Source organism: Bidens hawaiensis, unplaced genomic scaffold, assembly GCF_021521415.1.
Source record: "Bidens hawaiensis isolate Kalapana, Puna unplaced genomic scaffold, B.hawaiensis_p1.1 tig00016366_1, whole genome shotgun sequence".
NCBI classification, from domain to species: domain Eukaryota; kingdom Viridiplantae; phylum Streptophyta; class Magnoliopsida; order Asterales; family Asteraceae; genus Bidens; species Bidens hawaiensis.
This window is the reverse complement of record NW_027492500.1, coordinates 47,899-69,269: the sequence shown is the minus strand read 5'-3', so window position 1 is coordinate 69,269 and position 21,371 is coordinate 47,899. Positions and strand designations below refer to the sequence as shown.

General features: G+C 40.9%; 1 protein-coding gene across 1 annotated transcript; it reads left to right on the top strand.

Moving 5' to 3' along the window:
- Positions 1-7,080: 7,080 nt before the first annotated feature.
- LOC143551326 (histidine-containing phosphotransfer protein 1-like) lies at positions 7,081-21,307 on the top strand. Its single transcript, XM_077041786.1, has 7 exons — positions 7,081-7,188; positions 9,579-9,696; positions 10,328-10,458; positions 10,547-10,615; positions 10,714-10,785; positions 11,365-11,437; positions 21,069-21,307. Exons 2-7 carry the CDS (start codon positions 9,634-9,636, stop codon positions 21,168-21,170), a joined length of 510 nt encoding a protein of 169 aa, XP_076897901.1. The 5' UTR covers positions 7,081-7,188; positions 9,579-9,633; the 3' UTR covers positions 21,171-21,307.
- Positions 21,308-21,371: the final 64 nt, after the last annotated feature.

Below are 21,371 nucleotides of genomic sequence, written 5' to 3'. Positions count from 1 at the left end.
TACGTCACCATAACTTCCTGCACGTCCTGACACAGTCAGAAGAAACCGTCGCACGACGTTTCAGAGGTTTGGACTGTTCTTATCCTTTCACCAACTCTTCGAATTTCAAAAAAAAATTCAAAAAGATTCAAAAGTAAGCGGGAAAATACCCCTTACCTTGGCAACCAAGTAACCATAAGACGGGTGCGGGTACAGTGTTAAGGCAAAACCCTTCACATACTTAGCACCTGCAGGGAATTGACGCCAGGAATACCTTGGCAACCAAGTAACCATAAGACGGGTGCGGGTACAGTGTTAAGGCAAAACCCTTCACATACCTAGCACCCGCAGGGAATTGAAGCCAGGAATACCTTGGAAGTAAAGTAACCGTAAGACGAGCGCGGGTACAGTGTTAAGGCAAAACCCTTCACATACCTAGCGCTCCGCAGGGAATTGAAACCAAGAAGGATCTTCTGGGCAATGCTTGCGGAAACGGAAATAACATCCCCGCATAGCGGGAACGTCGAGAACTACATTGTTTGAAGCTCCAGGATGGAATTGGTGGTTTTAACATAATTGATCACTATGTTCAAAACTACCAAAACCTCATGGAGAATCCACAAGTGAGACTCAACGCTCCTGACTTGCGAGGAGGTTACAGACCTACCCGCATCATACCCAAAGATCAAGCAGGAAAGTCGGGAATTTCTGCAAGTGACAAGGACTTCCGCGGGAAGAATCCCCATGGAAAACCTTAAAACTAAACCCTTTTCAAAACCCTTTGCTTAAGTCCAAAAGTTCACCTCACTTTATTAAACATTCATGAGAAGAACATTGGACTGGGGGGACTTGAAGAGGTAGGTCCCAGCAGAGCCCAGTTGGACCCGCAAGACTCACCTTGAAGAGGGACGTCTGCGCAGAAACCAACTGGATCCGCAGGACCAACCATGCTCAGAGACGTGACGCCCTTACGCGCAGTACGCAAGCTGTTCCCGCAGGAAATGCCTCCCAATGGTGAAGTAATCTGCCTGTTCCCGCAGCTGCGGATACAAGCCATAAGGGAAGGCCACCCGCGCAGCAAGGCTACACGCGCAAGGCACTTAGCTCTCAATCACTCAGTGTCACCTGAAGGAATGAGCAAAGCCGGGAACAATCCCGCACAAAGGCGGGAGGGGGAATACTCCCGCCCAACTAAGCCAGTCCGTACGATACGGGAAGATCTTTTGTACTGTACCTGACGAGGTATGGGCAAAAGATCTGACCAAAGATACGACAGCTTATTGACAACAGTATGGCGAGCAGCATGCTCTTGTACTGTATGCCACTATTAGCCGCTGCCTACTCACCAACTCCTGTCATACCACGTGCATAGCCGGCAGTTGGTGGAAAAGGAATAGTACACAGCAGGCCTGGTCACTGTCAGCCGCTGCCTACCCACCAACTACCAGCAGGGCACGTGCGTAGGCCACAGTTGGTAGAACAGGAATACTATTCAGCCGGCCACACCTCCTTGGAAACCTACCTTCGGCTATAAATACCCCAAATGGTATGATCATCTCATCTTATCATATTATCATCATGTTATACTTGATATCTGCTCTAGCAATCTCTTAATATACATTTATATTTAAAGAGCAATCTAGTCTGATTCTCACGCCGGAGGGTGGTCACAAGAAGGAACCCCCCCCCCTTCTCAGTGACAAGCTCACGGTCTGTTTTGCAGGTTATCAGAAGAACCATCTTTACCGGGTCTAACCCCTCGTGGGAAACATCTATCTAACCCCCAGGTTATCCGTAATCTGCCCGGGGTCTGGTTAGTGTTTCTTCAAAGAGAGAGAGAGAGAGAGGCAGGAAAAGATGAAAAGAAAGGGGTGAAGGAAGTGGAACTTCCATTGCAATTCTGGAAGAAACACGAATACAGTAAAAGAGAGAGAAAGAGTTAGTGGAGACATTGGTCCAATCAGAATTTTGTACAAAATAAAAAACAGAAGATATGATACATGAAGCCAAAACCACACTTGATGCACATTGTACAACAGGTGATGCACATGTTCTCCCAAAATTGTAATTATATAAATTGATCTAAATTTTTTAATTTTTTTAAGATATTTCTAAGAACATTAATGGTCGAATGATATAAGTATCTCTTGTTTAAAATGTTTTTGTAATCGTGGATTGTGAATAATGTAAGACATGGGTCATAATATTATTTAAAAATAATAAATTAAAATAAGTATAACGATACTCTCGTTATACAAGAGAAATACCACAGTACAATACTGTGTACAAAACCAACAAGAAATAAATGTGAAGTGCAATCTTTTGTTAATATAAAGATTCCTATTGATTTCTTTGGTAAGAACTTTAACAGAAACTTCTTGACTCGAGTCTTCCACCCGTTGGGTATCTTCACATTCGTCTTAGTTTTCTTTGGTGTGGTTAACTCCATTGACTGCAACAAAAGATGAACAAAACAATATATATATATAGGGTAAGATTAAAATGAAAACCCATTTGAGTTGTGAAAACCCGCGAAAACCCTATGTAACATCGGTTTTTTTTTTGGTTACATATAATATATGTTGTAACATTTAATACAAAACATCGAAACATAAAAAAAAATATATTTTGCTATTTTTCAACATTTTTTTACTAATTTGTATATATGTTTTCAGGAGAGATAAAAAGTTATATTTATATTTACATTTTTATTCACTTTAATTGTGTACCACAAGATTTAAACATTAATTAAAAACATGTGGTTGAGAATGAGTTTCTAGAGTTTTCACAACTCAAGTGAGTTTTCATTTTATACTTAGCATATATATATATATATATATATATATATATATATGATTGGGTTCATTTCAGAAGTGTTTTTAGTATGAGAAGTGCGAGAAGAGATTCTGGCCAATCATAAGTTTTCTTTTTAATTTAGGATTATTCAATTGTAGAAGTATATTAGTAAAAAGTTTAGGAATTTCTTTTAGTAATTTATACTATTTAATGTTAAGTTACAAATGATTATACATTTATTTTTATTTTTTAATTTGATTTAATCTTTAAATAATTCATAAAACAAACTATCATACTCATAATATAAAAAATATAAATATATTAACCATCATAAAAACAAATACATACACAAATCATAATATTAACCTACGCATACAAAACCTAGTTCATGTTATCACCTACACAGATCACAATATCAATATACGTGCACATAACTAGTTCATGTTAACCTACACAAATCACAATAATAACCTACATATACAAATTTACGGAATGTTATAGCCTACCCATTTGTATTTACCTACACATATCAGAATATTAACTTATACAAGCAAACCTTGTTCATGATATCACATACAATTAATAGTATTAACCTAAACTTGTAAAATATTCGCAATGTAGGGACACATTATATTTTTTTTATAATTTTAATTATTATATAATCTGTCTTTTATGTGTAGGCAATTACAAGTTATGTGTAGATGAATATTATTTATATGTAGGTGAAAACAAAATGTATTAGCAAGCTGTGTAGGTGAATACGATATATGTGTAGATAAATATTAGTTATGTGTTGGTGAAAAATAAAAGAAACAAAATTAGTGTAGGAGAAAATAAGTTGTGTTGCTAAATACGAGTTACATTTTGATAAAAATAACTAACAATTTGTATAATTGAATATGAGCTATGTGTAGATTATTATGTTACTTGTGTAGGTGATCGATTTAATACAATTCACCTACATATACATTTTTTATATGTAGGTAATAGATAATTCAAATTTGTAACATTCTACTAGAATTAATATGAAGAATATTTTATGAGTAATTAAAGGAATTAATGCATTGAACAAATCAAAGATAATCAATGGTTGAGATCGACTTCTCGCACTTCTCGCTATAATATCACTTCTCGCATCATCCATCCCCTATATATATATATATATATGGGGGAGGGATATTTTGAGAACCATGTTGAGTTTTAAGAACTTAAGAACTCAATTCTTGGCCACATATTTAATTAAATGGATTGGAATATGTGGTTGAGATTAAATCTGGAAAAAAAGTCAAAGTCGGGGAGAAAATATAAGTGGTTACACTAACTTTTACGTCCGTTACACATGTGTAAAAAGTCGACTCGGTGCGTAAAAAATTCTGTAATTTTTTTACGTGTATGTAACTTACATATATTACGCATGTGTAAAAAAAATTTGAAAAAAAAATCGTTACACTGAGTTCTTTCGAGTTCTTAAAATTCAAAGGGGTTCTTAATTGAAATCTCCCATATATATATATATATATATATATATATATATTAAGTGTGGTTGAGGCACGTATTCTATACATTTCCTTTAAACAAATTTCGGATCTCTACTAAAGAGTCCGTCTGTCTCCCAGGGTACAACAACCGGAACAGTGTGTGTACTGCCGGAGATGGCGCTTGCACCCATGATTGCATTAGATAAAGTGTGTTGTTGAAAAGAAATAGGGAAGAATAAGATGGTGATAGAAACGAGTAGAGAGTACTCCTCTCTATAGGTTCCCACATATATGGTTTTCAAGTATTCTCTCTTCTCTAAGAATTCTTTTTCTCTAATCTCCATGAGACACAAAATCCCAATTTTTTGGAATGGTTCCGCCCAACCTGAGACCAACCCACCCTTAAAAGTCCAGTCCTCAGGTTTAAAATCCCAACTTTTTAGAATGTTTCCGTTTGTTTCTTAACCAACGTTTGATTTTGGGCTCGGCTCGTCAACTGAATAATACCAGACAAAGCCGTTGATGTAAGGTGTAGTGTGTTAAACTTGTAGTTCAATCATTTTGCGTAGAGAGTTGGACGAAAATAATGATATTCATAAACCTCGTTTCAGTATGCCTTGGTTCCATGCGTTACTATATATATATATATTAAAAAGAGATTTACTCCTCGCACAAATGCTATTCAATTTACTATTAACGTTCTTAATATTTTATCGGTTAGAGTTAGAGCTACTAAACTACAAATAAAACTAACTTGGTTAAGTGTACAAATACTATTCAATTTACTATTCACTTTCTTAATATTTTGTTAGTTACAATTAGAGCCACTAAACTACAAATAAAACTAACTTGGTCAAGTGTTGCATTTACATGTTTTACTTGCACGCTAAATGATTTTTGTAAACTTTGCTTTCGTGTTTCTTATAGTTCGTCTTTACGATATGAAATACCTTTTTTTTATGATTTAAAAGTATCTCATCGTCACATATTTTTATATCCGTGTTTCGACATTTGATACCACACCTTTAAAATATGTTTTTTTGGCTTACTAATTTATGTTTACGAATTTGTGTAGATTGTTATGTTCAATGTTAAGGAGGCCAACATATGATACGTTGAGAAGTTTGTCATCGAGTAGCCGACAATTTATTGAATCCAAAATGGAATTTCTTTTACAATAATATGAGCAACTTAATATGTTCGAGGATGAAAATGTTGATGGAAGTTATTCTAAATTTAAGCATATTTGTACCAGTCCAGTTATAATATAGATGAAGAAATAAGAAAGCATTTGCCTCATGGCTCTTGAAACAAATGATGGAACTTCCATTTCTATTTATTAACTATAAGTCATAATTAAATAAGATTCTCTTTTTATTTGAAACTAGGATTTAGGACCTCACGCTTTGTGACGAGACCATTAAACCGAACAAAAAAAATACATATGCAAAAACATTTAATCATGAACGTGTTGTGAGTCGATGCGTAAGCAACCTGTATCGGGTTATGACATCTAAACTAAACAAACGAAATGAATCCCTCAATACCAATACACATCAAATTATCATATGCAAAACCAAAAAACTAGGCACGTTACAGCTGCGAAGCGACACAAATTTGGTTGTTCCTAGATGGTACTACACCACGTTCACCACCGTCTCTCCGCTGCACTTTCGCCATAATCCACCTCTGGTAACTCTCTCCCTTTATCCCATCTAGGTACTATTATTCTTTTGGATTTATCTGCTTATAGTGAAATTAGGGCTTTTTTGTTTAAAATCTTGGATAGGTTAGGGTAAGTTATGAGGAAATGATTTAAGGTTACAATGGTTTCATAAAGTTTGGAACTTTATCCAGATCAACTCTATCACGCATTTTGAGCTTCCAAAGGGTATTCAAATCGACCGGGTGCTACTAGAGTCGAGCCTTATGGGTATGTAAAACATAGGGCGGATGAACATAAAAACCAGGTTGTGGTTATGTATAAAAAGGATGCGATGTATACTATTGACAACTTGCATTCAAATTGCCTCACATTCGGATTGCCTCCTCTCATGTTTGAACCGGCTCCTCTCGCAGTCGAACAACCTCCTCTTGTGTTCGAACCGCTTCTTCTAGCACCAGAACACGTTCGCCTCCCCTGGATTTAGAGGATTTTTTTGATTGCTTGAAAATTTGAACTTTCCATGGTGAATGTTGATTGTGTGTGTTTCGGTTTGTGCGTGTAAAATAGTAAAAACACTGATTTTAAATAGAAAAAAACTTTCATTTATTAATTGATGCTCAAGGGCTAGATATCCAACTTTAATGGCTATCCTACATCGGGTACTTATACCCGGTTGAGATACCCATTTGACATACACGTGGAGTTTGCGTCATTGTGCCGGCCGATTACTCATGACGCTGGTGCCATTGCACCTGACGAACTCGGGTACACTACCCGGTGTACCTGATTAAGAGTTACCAAATCCTCCAAAACAAAAAGATATCGAGTAGAGTCTATTTTAAAGCCTCTTATGAGTGTCCCGATATTCAATGAGATAATTTAAAATTGGGAATTGTTTAAAGAAATACCAAAACGTATCTTTGGAAACACAACCTTTCCCTAAAATATGTGGAATAGCGTGCAGAAAGCGACAAATCAAAGACTAAAATAAACACAAATATTCACTAAAATCGAGTTGGTGCCACCAAACTCTCTCACAGTTGAATTCAGTGAATCCACACCGTTGAAGATCCACTTTGTCTCACAACGTGCGATCAAGATCACACAATAATAGAATATTTTAAGACAGGCAAATCAAATCAAATCACAGATAAACATAAGCTCTCTCTCTCTCTTTTGTCCTGTTTTATGTTCCCATATTTTACCCATCTTTCTTGTGCTGTTCCTAGCCGCGACTACACCACGTTGACCACCGTCTCTCCGCCGCCGGTTACTCCCTCTTCCTTTAATCCATCTGGGTATTATTATTCTTTTGGCTTTATCTGCTTTTACAGTTATATTATGGCTTTTTTTTTGTTTGTTTGAAATCTTGGATAGGTTAGTGTAACTGTGTAAGTTATATATGAGCAAATGATTTAAGGTTACAATAGCTTCATAAAGTTTGAAACTTTATCCAGATCCACTTTCCTAGATTGCAAAATATTAGCTTTTTAGTGTGATATTATGATAAAGTTTAAAGCTTGATGACTAAACTCAGCTGTTAGGTGTTTACTTTGTAGCTATTTTTTTTTAAAAGTTGGTTTCTTGAAAGTATGTGTGTAATCTGGAGATTGAATATCAAAGAAATTTTACGTTTTTTATTTGAAGAGTTGTTACTTGACCTAGAACTCCTATCATGTGAAAGTTGTAAAAAAGAATGAGACAATCCACATTATGTTTTCACTAATCCATACATACAAAAATCCTTGCAAATTCTTACATTTACACATTATCACCACCTTTTACATTTACCTTTAATAATTCGTTTGTTTTTCTATATCTTCTCTTAATTCTTATTATTAAAATAATAAATTGTTAATATAGTATTAAAATAACAAAATGTATTTTACAAGTTAAAAGAGATTGAACAACACATATTTTAAGGAAACATAAAATAAATATAACTAGCAAGTAATGGCCCCGGGATGTTTTACTAAATCCCTTTGGAGTGCTTCCTAGCATGTCATGTAACCTGAATGTGTCTCTAGTAACTGTTGGGTGTCACTAGGCGTATGCGTATGTATCCATTCCATTGGTTAGATGATGTGCTATATGCCAACTGACGTAGGGCACAACCGCATCTTTGCCTAGGCGACAAATTGTTTATACCACATCAGGTCTTTGAGTAAAGTATTCAGATCGAATGGTGGGATACACCCTTGACAATCAATTCGATTCAAAAGTTGTTTACTCATCCAGAAACACCGTCTAAAGTAGCTTGCTTGGTACACCGGCTACAGAGTAAGGCAGTCGTTTCACAAATGGTTGTCTCCATATTCACGACCCCTCTTTATATATCTACGTTTGGCCTTTGCTCGTGAAGAATTGAGTCGTCTTAGGTACGAAGACCCAACAACCGCATAAGAATATATTCAATATAGAGGTGCACAAATCGGTTTTTTTAAAAAAACCGGTTCGGTTATTAACCGGACCGGTTTTTTTTGGCCCGGAAAAAAACCGGTTCGGTTAATAACCGGACCGGTTAATAACCGGTTTTTGTATGTCAAAACCCTAACCGGTCTAACCGGTTAGGACCGGTTTAGAAACCGGTTAGAACCGGTTAATAACCGGTTAACCGTTTTTTTTTTTAAAATAACCGGTTAATAACCGGTTTTTTTCATAATAACCGGTTTTAAAAAAAACCGGTTTTTCCATTAACCGGTTCGTTAACCGGTTTTGGATCTAAAACTTGTAACCGAAATACGAACCGGCGGTTTGTAAACCGGTCAAACCGGTTTTTAAAAAACCGGTTTTCGTAAAAACCGGTTTCCGGTTTAAACCGGCAAACCGGTTCCCCAACCGGTTTTTTTGACCATCTCTAATTCAATATCATCAAATATCAATTGTTCAAGGCTGCTTTTTGGCTAAACCAACGAGTGAAGTCGGCGGGATTTCGTTACTACTTTCGCTTTTTTTTTTTTGAGTGAGGGTCGAAATAAAAGAGAACATAGAATTTGGGAACAAGTACTGACGGTGTGAAAGAATTGAAAAATATATATATGATTGGATTTGTAGCGGTTTTGGGAAAATTAGCCACTAGAAATTTATTATTTGTTTTAAACTAGCCGTTGAATTTTTTTTATGGTTCGGTTATAGTTATACATGTACAAATAACTGAAATAACAAAATTAAACCGTAATTAAACCCCGTCATTTATATTATTATTATTATAACATCAGCCATTATGATCTTTCTCTTTTCATTTAACAAATCCCATGAGTTTATAATCAACTAATCATGATTGTCACTAGCATATTTGTTGAATTAGCATAACTATGGTGGGAATAAGATGCAAAGGATTTGCTCATTGTTTGGAATCATAGAATAATAATGCCAAATGATAAAAGCCATAAACTTAATGGTGGGAATAAGATGCAAACACAATTGCATTGGCTACTAAAAGAATCTTAATTCATTGGTATATATTCTATTAAAAGTAACCAATAAATGAATTGATACATTATTCTCTCATTTTAGTAAGTAAATTATGCTTGTTTAAATCATTAAGGTTGCACCTTCTTGCCTTTTATGCACACACATATATTCATGTATGCAATTCCATGCACACACTCATAAATACATGTATATGAGCCAGACTAATTAGATTGCTAATTTTGCAGATAAGCTTTCAAATCCAGAACGGTAAGTAAAGCGTTCTTCAAAACGCAAGAAACCATGGCTGCAGTCTCTCAATTGCAAAGGCAGTTTATCGAGTACACCACGTCTCTGTATAATGAGGTTTGTAACTTGTAACCTTGACTAGGGTTGTTCATGAGCCGAGCCAAGCCAGGGCATGCTTGGGCTTGGCTTAGATGTTACCTGTACTGGCTCTGCTCGGTTTTGAAATCGAGCTGAAAATTTGAATTTAAGCTCGGGTCATAAAAAGCTCAAGCCAGTTCATTGATTCTTTTTTTAATTTTCTTTTACTTTTCCAAATATTGATGTATAAAATGTCAAAAGTAATTTTTTAACATACGCATAACACAAAGTTTATAAAGAAGAGAATTTACAGCAGCATACATATTATTTTTGTTTTTGTTGTTTTTTGAAGAGCAACAGGCGTATTATGTTATTTTTGTGTTTTTTTATACAAATATGGGGTTTAATTTACATGAAGCCAATTGAGCGAGTCAACGAGCCAGTTATCAAGCGAGCCACGAACCAAGCCAACTCTGGCTTGGGATCGACTCGTTTACAAACTGAGCCGGCTTGATTCGGCTTGTTTACATGCGAGCTTTTTTCGAGCCAGTTATGAGCTTTTTGAAGTTTGAGCAACCCTATGTGTTACCAAGTTTATATATGGAAAAATGGGAAATTTGATTTTATTTTTTTAATTTTATATCTATGGCTGATTTTTGGTTGTTTTTAGGGTTATCTTGACGATCAATACACACAACTTCAAAAGCTGCAAGACGAGAGCAACCCGGACTTTGTAGTTGAAGTGGTGTCTCTTTTTTTTGAAGACTCGGAAAAGCTTCTTAACAACTTAGCAACCGCTCTGTAAGTCTGCTATTTAACTAATTAAATCTCTTTTCTTAACAATTAGATGCTGATGATCTTTATTTTGACTTTTTTATATAAAAAAAAGTCAACAGAAGATTGTGGACTATAAACAGGTTGATTCTCATGTTCATCAGTTCAAGGGCAGCAGTTCCAGGTGTTATGCCAATAAAATAGATATTTAAAATTTTGAACAAAAATAATTTGTTCTTTTTTTTATTTTATTTTATTTTTTTGGTATTTTTGGCATAACAGCATAGGGGCACAACGGGTCACGAACGTTTGTATTCACTTTAGAAACTTCTGTGAGGAGAAAAACCTTGATGGGTGAGTAAGAGTAACTGCTATTAATTGACCATGTTGATAAATAGTCTTGTTTTTGAGTTTTAGCATGGTATCGATGGGGTCCATGAGTTTTCCTTAAATGGGATGTTTGACTTTTTATGTCAAGCATACCAGTTTCCTTTTCTACAAGTGTTTGACCAATAGGCAAATGTCTGGAATAATGGTCAACTGGAAAATAGTGATTCTTCTATCTGATATTTTTTAATCTCCTTGTAGTGCATGTGATGTCAACCAGATGAATGTTTCTCTATTCATTCATTCTCTTAGATTAAAGAAGTCAATCATTCTAGAATCAGTCACTGCTTAATGGTCAAACTTAAAGAGTCAAATGTATAATTATTCTAGGTTTTTTAATTATTTATTTATTTTGTTTTAATACCGATTCATTTCCTAGTAATATGTGATTATAATCCTTAAACAAACACCAAATTTCTTTCAAACCAACATAGCATATCAATCCTGAAATTGAAAGTTGTTTGTTTGACCTTCAAAGTCAACACATCAAAATAATAATATTATCAGTAGTTGGTGTCTAAATTTGATTAAATGTCGTGGCTGCAGGTGTTTGAGGTGTCTGCAGCAGCTGAAACACGAATACATTCAAGTCAGGAACAAACTTGAAGGCTTGTTCAGGGTACGTTTATACATAATAATTTACACGGTAGCAATCTATGGCGCGGTAAAAAACGTGGCGTGCAAATAATTAGATTCTGGATTGTCATATATGTAACTTGTTTAATAAATGGTCTTGTTTGGGTTAACATGTTTAACCAGTTTAGTTAAACAACTTGACCCGCCAACATGTTTAACCTATGCATAACAGCTAGCGATATTAATTTCTGACACTACTTCAACCTTACACAACTTTCGTGGGTTTAGGTTTGGTATAAATGAATTCAATTTGAACCCGTGAACTTCATTGTGTCAACCTGGTGGGTTGATCCATTTAACCATTTATTTATTTTTTTACTTCTTTTTAAAAGTGTTTTATCATTTACGTCATAAATTTAATTGGTTGGTGAAGAGGTAGGTCCCAGCAGAGCCCAGTTGGACCCGCAAGACTCACCTCAAAGAGGGACGTCTGCGCAGTTGAACCCACAAGACTCACCTTCAACAGGGACGTCTGCGCAAATGCTAAACTCGCAAGACTCACCTTGAAGAGACGTCTGCACAGAAACCAACTGGATCCGCATGACCCACCATGCTCAGAGACGTGACGTCCTTACCCGCAGTACGCAAGCTGTTCCCGCAGGAAAAGCCTCCTAATGGTCGACGTACTCCGCCTGTTCCCGCAGCAACGGATACTAGCCATCAGGGAAGGCTACCCGCCCAGCAAGGCTACACGCACAAGGCACTTAACTCTTAAATAATTCAGTAATGTCACCTGAAGAAGGAGTGAGCAAGCCGGGAACACTCCCGCACAAAGCCGGGAACACTCCCGCACAAATGAGCCAGTCCGTACGATACTGGAGGATCTTTTGTACTGTACCTGACGAGGTATGGACAAAAGATCTGACCAAAGATACGACAGCTCACTGACAACAGTATGACGAGCAGCACGCTCTTGTACTGTATGTCACTATCAGCCGCTGCCTACTCACCAACCTGTCGGAAAACGTGCATAGCCTGCAGTTGGTGGAACAGGAATAGTACACAACCGGCCTGGTCACTATCAGCCGCTGCCTACCCACCAACCACCAGCATGGCACGTGTGTAGCCCACAGTTGGCAGAACAGGAATACTATTCAGCCGGCTGTACCTGCTTGGAAACCTACCTTCGGCTATAAATACTCCAACACCTTGGAATGGTATGGACACATTACATTACCTTATCACATCTTATCTTTTCTAGTAATCTCTTAATATACACTTATATTCAAGAGCAATCTAGTCTGATTCTCACGCCGGAGGGTGGTCACAAGGAGGTACCCCCCCTTCTAAGTGACGAGCTCACGGTGTCTGTTTTGCAGGTCACCAGAAGAACCATCTTTGCCGGACATAACCCCTCGTGGGAAACATCTATTTAACCCCCAGATTATCCGTAATCTGCCCGGGGTCAATTAGTGTTTCTTCATTGGCGCCATCCGTGCATAAAAGCTAGAACTAATTCTCAGTTTTTTCAAAACCTCCGAAAAGATGGTTAACGTTACTCAGGTCCCCAGGCCAGGGAGTAACCAAGAAACCCCGGTAACCACAACCCCAGCTACTGGGGGGAACACTGGCGAATACACACATTTTACGAACACTACCCCGGTTACCCAAGCCGGGGCAAGTGCAGTAAATTTTACGAACACTACCCCGGTTACCCGAGCCGGGGCAAGTGCAGTAAACAATCCTCCCCTGGGATTCATTGATACCCAGGTGGAAAGACAACAGACGAGCCCCCCCCCCCCCCCCCCCGCCAAACACTTGAACAAGTTAAAGCGTGGGCGGAAAAACGTCAAAGGGAATTCCAAGCTGAGTTGGATGAACGCTTACGTTCACTCCAACAGGCTGACGAATTCGGAAGCACTCGACAACAGCTCAACATGAGCAATGAGTGCGAGTACTTGGACGTTGATTCGGAGGAATCCGACACCGACGTAAACCCTCGCCATAGGGCGAAAGGGAAGCTTAAGGACACGGACTTCCAACCGAGAAGGAATTTGGGAGAAACTTTCAAACCAAAAAACGCGGGTAGAAACCCACGTGACTTCTCCAAAGCTTTTAGACCAACTGTTGCAAATGCGGGAACGTCCAAGTTTGCAAGGGACATTGCGGAAGCAATCGCCCCGAAGAGTGCCAAGCAGATGCCCAACATCGGCACTTATGATGGTATATCCGACCCAGACGATCATTTGAACAGATTCATAGCGAGGGCAATCGTCAGCAATTGGACGGAACCCACGTGGTGTTATATGTTCCAGATGACGCTAGTTGGAGCGGCTAGAGCGTGGTTTGACCGTCTACCGGTCCACCACATCTATGATTGGGCAGACTTCCAACAGAAGTTTAGCCAACACTTCAGCCAACAAAGAAGTATACCGAAGAGGAATGGACAATCCTCAATTGCATTCGAGAGGAAGATGAATCTTTGCTAGACTTCATCACTCGCTTCAACTCAAAGAAGCTAAGTCTGGGTAATATTAGCGAAGATCTTGTTCGCGCTGCTTTCATCCAGGGCACAAAAGACCCAGAGCTCATCCTCACCTTAACGGGTAAAGATGGCATGCCATGATGCCATCATGACAGCAGCTAAACGCTTCGCGGAAACGGAAAAGCAACTGGGTAGAGATCTTCCCCAGAGCACAAACCTCTACACCCAGAAAACAAGATAAAACAATGTCTTTACCGCCCGATTAAACAAAAAGAGGAAGCTAGGCATTTGGCAGTCAAGGGTAAACTTTGACACCCCATCCGGCTCGCACCCTCGGTTAGGCGGAAAGGATAACATGCCGTCGTCAAACCGGAACTCCAGATGGACGCCACTCACCAAAAGTGTCACCGAGATATTCGACACCGAGAGACTCCCATGGCCAAAGGCTCCAATAATCCGAGAGTGTCACAACGCTGATCAGAGCAAATTCTGTGACTTCCACAGGACAAGAGGCCACAACACCGAGGAATGCGTAGACTTGAAGGACATCGTCGAAGCATTTGTCAGAGATGGGACGCTCACGCACCTCGTGGCGTAATGAACACTGAGCATGCTAATGCGTGTAGAACCCCAGTTGGGGAAAACACGAATAAAACTGCAGCTTCAATGTCGGAGACTACATACTGCGTAAACAACGAGATTCCGAACCAAGTGCATATCGGCTCGAAAGGCTCGATGACTCTCCCAAGAACATGGAAGGGAGCTCAATTACACGGTCTGCATGTAGATCAATTCCAAACTTGTAAAAGAAAAGGCCCAGAGCCACTTCTAATGGAAATGATTCTCCTTATCACATTGACGCTGATGGTCTTACATTTATACTTAATGAACTTTCCACACTGATATGCCGGTCTTCACCGCATACATAAGTGGGAAAACAAGTCGTTGCATGTGGAAGGCGGCAAAACCCGCATAAACACAAAACGACAAATTTTTAAAGAAATATAAGGAAAGCCTTCACGCAGGTCAGTCATAGGTAAAGTTTGATCATCCTACTAAATGAAAGTGCCGGTCCTAATCGCACAAATCATGATAGAGGACACCGAACTAACCTATTGACAACCGCGCGTCGAACGGTTAATTTATTCAAAACACTGATATGCCGGTTTTCACCGCATAAATGTGAAGAAATCGTTGCGTGGGGAAGGCGGCAAAACCCGCATAAACACAAAAAACGGCAAACCTTCACGCAGGTCAGTCATAGGTAAAGTTTGATCATCCTACTAAATTAAAGTGCCGGTCCTAACCGCAAAAATCATGATAGAGGACACCGAACTAACCTATTGACAACCGCGCGTCGAACGATTAATTTATTCAAAACACTGATATGCCGGTTTTCACCGCATAAATGTGAAGAAATCGTTGCGTGTGAAAGGCGGCAAAACCCGCATAAACACAAAAAACGGCAAACCTTCACGCAGGTCAGTCATAGGTGAAGTTCGGTCATCCCACTAAATGAAAGTACCGGGCCTAACCGCACAAATCATGATAGAGGAAACTGAACTTTAACCTATTGACAACCGCGCGTCGAACGGTTAACTTATTCAGAACACTTAGAAAATATCTTCAAGGAAAAAATGAGGAAAACCTCCACGCAGGTCAGATATAGGTAAAGTTTAGCCATCCTACTAAGTGCAAGTGACGGTCTTACCCGCACAATCACGAAAGAGGAAGCAAAACTTTAACCTATTATCTGCCACGTTGATAGGTTAACTTATTCAAAGTACTTAAGAAATTGCTAAGTTAAACTAAATTATGCACAAGCAAATCATATATTGATTATGCGGCTAAACAAGTGCCAAATTAAACTATTATATGCATGAGCAAGTCGTATAACGTTTATAAAGCAAGAGTGACGGTCCTACCCGCACAAAAGATTTACATTCCATAAAAATTCAAGTATTACAAGAATGGCCAGGTATCTACTCGCCTACAAGAGTGTAAATCTATACAAAAACATAAACCTATCCTAACAGTGGGAAGGGATTTAAAGGTTCAAGCTTCAGGACCACTCCTTCCAAACCCACTTGTACCCGCACCATCAGTTGGCTGTGGCGGTTCAAGGAAAGTCTTGAGAATGGTTAACCCATCATCAGCAGCAGCAACTTCGTTCACCTTCTCCACCACTGGATGCGGGAAGGCAGCATACTGGTTCACTGCTTGGTCATAAGCAGCTTCAGTATCCACATCATATAAAGGGAAGTTGGAAGGCGAGATGCCCTTCTCAACGAACCCTAGACCAAGCAGGAAGCCAGCCTTTTCCCCATCCTCATGAGAAGCGTTGAGGGCTGCGCTCATGGCATCGTCATATGATGTGTCCGTGAAGACCCGATGCACAACCTTCAAAACAAAAATACAAGTATCAAAACCTTTTCTAAGTATAAAGAAAAGCGTGAAGACATTATGAAGCTAAGCTTACCTGCGACAACGCTTCTCGTAGAAGCCATTCCTTGGTAACCAGAGCCTCCTGGAGGGCAGCTTGAGCTTGGTTACGGGCGCGTTCGGCTTCACTTTTGTTAAGGTTGGCAAGCAACACTTCCTTAGCAGCAGCCTTTTCAACGCCCTTTAGCTTACGCTCAGTATGGTCAAGCATACCCCTCTGGTCCAAGATTTCTTGAAGCTTCTTGGCGTCTTCCATGGCCAAGGCGTCATGAGCCTGCTGGAGCCTCTCTAATTTGGCTTTGAGCTCCTCATTCTCGGTGCGTAGAGGCTCAGCAACAGCTTCAGCCCTGGTGGCCCTCTCAGTTGCGTTCCGAGCGGTTTCCTTAGCTAACCGAAGCTGTTCGTTAACAGCTTGGGCAGCCTTGGAACGGGTCTCGAGACGGGCCTGAACTTCAACCTCAAGGGCCTTGAAGGCCTTCTCCTTCTCCGCAGCAACGGCGGAGAGCCTCTTGTTCTCATCCCGGACAGCCCGCGCCTGAGCTACTTCTTGGATACGAGCTGCTTTTAACTTGTCGTTTTCACGACAAAGCAGCTCGACGCGCGGCTGCATTCGGGCAAGGAGAATTCGAAGCTCGTTTGTCAGCCTACCCTCCTGGTAGCTTGACATAACGTCTCCCAGTGCACCACTGGGGGCGGCGTGGCGCGCCCACTCGACGCAGTCCACAGCCGTCCGAAGGGTGGTTCCCCGGCGGATGTTCCACCGCGGAACAAACACCTCATTCGAATCCGACACTGCAAAAACAAAAAGCAGTTAGGAAAAGATGATAAAAAAAAACATAACAGGCCAAAATAACCCTACGCACCTGTAGGGTCGACGACAGGCCTGTAGCCGCCAAACCCATCACCCGAACCTAACGGATATCCATCCAAGAGGTCAGGCAGATGGGAAGGAGGCAGAGATTGGCTAGACGCCCCAACCCCAAACATACCTGCTGAACCGGCCGGGGGCGAGGTGGTCGCCGGTGCCGGAGGCGCGGTTGAAGCCGCCGTCGTAGGAACCAACAGAGGTGAACTCACCGGAGGTGAACTCACAACCGTGGTCGCCGCTGCGGAAGAGCCCGCAGAAAAACTCACCGCCGGCTCAGTGAAGGAATCGATGTATATGGCATTGACAGACGGCGGAGACGACGTCACAGTTGGAACAGTTGCCTCAACCGAGTGAGCAACTGAACCAACACGTGAAGCAGGCGCAGCCGCCTGGGTCATCGCCTCGGGTAGGTTGACCAAACCTACCGTCATGGGTCCAGAAGTGCTCCTCCCCGCTCCACCCTGAAATGCGGTTGCATCCACGCCTGCATGAAGACAACATATTTAAATATAATGGTGGAAAGATATGAAGTTAAAGTTAAAGTTTACACTTACAAGTCCTCTTGAGCTTGAAGGTGCGAATAGGCGGGGACGAACCCGATGGAGCCGGCCTCTTCACGCCGGTCACCGTCGTTGTACTAGGCTGCCCGGAGGTGACAGCTGTCTCAACCTCCGGAACAGTGGTCTCATCACCACCAGGGTTCCCCGCCACCTCTTCACTCTCGGTCTCCGACTCTGACCGATTCCCTTGATCAGCAGTGGAGGCAACCTTCGCCTTGCCCTTCCCGCCGGCAGCCTTCTTCTTCCTCGCCAAGAAAAGACCATCTGCGGATTCCTCATCAGAAGATGACAAAATTAGAGGAATTCCCGCAGAGGTTTGAGCATTGAGAGGGCGAGGGTCAAAAAGTTCTTTACCTGGCCGCCTGGCGCTCAGGATCTCGTGGCCTGGCGGGTAGACCTCCACGAACCGATCCGCCGTTTGCTCAAGGATGGGCAACTCGTTCTCATCTAGAGCACGAGTACCCATCCGAGCGGGACCATCACTCTCCCGCGGCTGCAGGAGAGACTGCAAGTCGTTTCCCTCTGAAAACAAAAAGAGAAAACGGTTAGAACAAAAACCCTAAATTAACGGATAATATGAAGCATACCGTAAGGGACAGAGTTCAAACTGTATTCGAGGACGATGGGAATCTGTGACGCCTCCTTCCACACCCGGCTCATCCCGAGCATCACCATCCCGGACTCCGCAAAGCGGTAAACCGGAGACTGGATCCGGGAAACCTTGGAGAACCATTCCGCCTCCTGGTAGTTGGAGGCGTGAAGGTTCGGGAGAGCTCTCCCGTTCTTGAACGTCATCGCTATGGGGACGACGCGAGCGGAGATATAGAAGAACTCCCGCTTCCAAGATCGAAGACTGCGCTCGGTAGCGCAGATCTTCAAACCCTTGATCCGATTGACCAAGGTATACCACCCCTGGATGCACCTCCAGGAATAGAAGGTCATCAGGCGGTCAACATGGGGCTCCACACCCAGAATGAGACACACCCACTCGAAATGGCGGATCTTGGCGATCGCCATTGGGTGTACCTCAGTCAGATGCACACCGTGTCTCTCCAGAACACGGTATACAAACTTCGTCAATGGGAACCTGAGATTCCCATAGACGAAGAATGCAGCGTACACCCCTATCTTGCCCTTGGGGGCATCGTACACCGTCTGATGAGGTGCAGGAAACTCAGGCTCGAAAGGCTCGAGCATGAACTTCCTGACGACGTACTGATAAAGGTCGACCGGAAGAGCACACTGGCACTCGCCAGCAGTACTCTTGTCATCCTTGTCCGACGTGGACGACGGATTCTCGAGATATACATCGGACTCCTCGACAGTAACCTCAGGATCATGAGAAGACATGTTTGGGATGTAAACAAGAACGATTTCAGGAGAATGCTCGACAGAAAAGTTAGAGTATTCGCCGGAAATCGTTTAGAAGAAGAAGAGAGGTGAAACTGTGAGTTGAGATGCAACCTCTCCTCCCTTTATATACTCATCGCAATGAATGCGATGAATTTAATGCGGAAGAGAGAGAAAACGCTGGTGCAATGAAACTATGACACGTGGAAAAAGCAAGCTGGCAACAGCTGTTGACAGAACGCGTGCCGTAAACTTCGCGGCCACGCGCCCGAAAACTCGCGCCCACGCGCCTGAAAAAGCGTCTGGAATGACCATATACTGTCACGTCGTCATAACTTCCTACACGTCCTGACACTGTCAGAAGAAACCGTCGGACGACGTTTCAACAGTTTGGACTGTTCTTATCCTTTCACCAACTCTTCGAATTTCAAAAAGATTCAAAAAGATTCAAAAGTAAGCGGGACTATACCCCTTACCTTGGCAACCAAGTAACTATAAGACAGGTGCGAGTACAGTGTTAAGGCAAAACCCTTCACATACTTAGCACCTGCAGGGAATTGAAGGCAAGAATACCTCGGCGACCAAGTAACTATAAGACGGGTGCGGGTACAGTGTCAAGGCAAAACCCTTCACATACTTAGCACCCGCAGGGAATTGAAGCCAGGAATACCTTGGAAGTAAAGTAACTATAAGACGAGTGCGGGTACAGTGTCAAGGCGAAACCCTTCACATACCTAGCACTCCGCAGGGAATTGAAACCAAGAAGGATCTTCTGGGCCATGCTTGCGGAAACGGGAATAACATCCCCGCATAGCTGGAACGTCGAGAATTAGATTGTTTGAAGCTCCAAGATGGAATTGGTTGTTTTAACATAATTGATCACTATGTTCAAAACTACCAAAACCTCATGGAGAATCTATACAAGTGGAACTCAACGCTCCTGACTTGCGAGGAGGTTACAGACCTACCCGCATCATACCCAAAGATCAAGCAGAAAATTCGGGAATTTCTGCACGTGACATTAGGACTTCCGCGGGAAGAATCCCCATGGAAAACCTTAAAACTAAACCCTTTTCAAAACCCTTTGCTTAAGTCCAAAAGTTCACCTCACTTATTAACAATTCATGAGAAGAACATTGGACTGGGGGGACTTGAAGAGGTAGGTCCCAGCAGAGCCCAGTTGGACCCGCAAGACTCACCTCAAAGAGCCCAGTTCGGCTATAAATACTCCAACACCTTGGAATGGTATGGACACATTACATTACCTTATCACATCTTATCTTTTCTAGCAATCTCTTAATATACACTTATATTCAAGAGCAATCTAGTCTGATTCTCACGCCGGAGGGTGTCACAAGGAGGTACCCCCCCCCCTTCTAAGTGACCAGCTCACGGTGTCTGTTTTGCATGTCACCAGAAGAACCATCTTTGCCGGACATAACCCCTCGTGGGAAACATCTATTTAACCCCCAGATTATCCGTAATCTGCCTGGGGTCAATTAGTGTTTCTTCAGTTGGGTATCTTATGCCAAGTTATAAAAATTAAAAGAGAAATTGAAGTAAGATTTTACAACTAAAATGTACGAGTTCATATATATATATATATATATATATATATATATATATATATATATATTTGTCCCTTTTTTTGTAAAAATGTAAATTAATTAAAGTATTAACATGCAAAAAAAGATTGGGTTAAACTGGTATTTTTGTGTCAACCCGTGAATGCTCGTGTCGTGTTCGGGTTCATATGTGTGACCCTATTTTCAGCTCTTTGTTATGTTGGACACGCTTAGCACTTTAAAAATTAAATGGGTTAAACTTTCGAGTTACAAGATTTGAAGTGTGTCCTGTCCGTGCTTATAATTGATTGTCTCTGACCACCAAACAGTCAAAAGAGTTCATATCATACCTACTACTAAAACATCGTAATTTACCTTTCTACCCTTGTGAATAATAAATGCAGTTGGAGCAACAAATTTTGCAAGCTGGTGGATCAGTCCCTATGATGGAATCGATCTGTACTTCCGCGAGTACAATGTCTTCGAGTGGGAAGCTTAGCGCGTAGGAGATTATGTCAATATCGTTATTATTATTATTATTATTATTATTATTATTGTATCTCACCTAAAAAGTTTATGTTTATGATCTCGGTATCGACTATCATTCTATCAACTCGTTAAGGACTTTGTTTTCTTAGTGTGAATGGGGTGGTGGTTTTTTGGTAGGGGTGTCAATGATGATGGTTTGTGACTTGAGTTTCAATGCA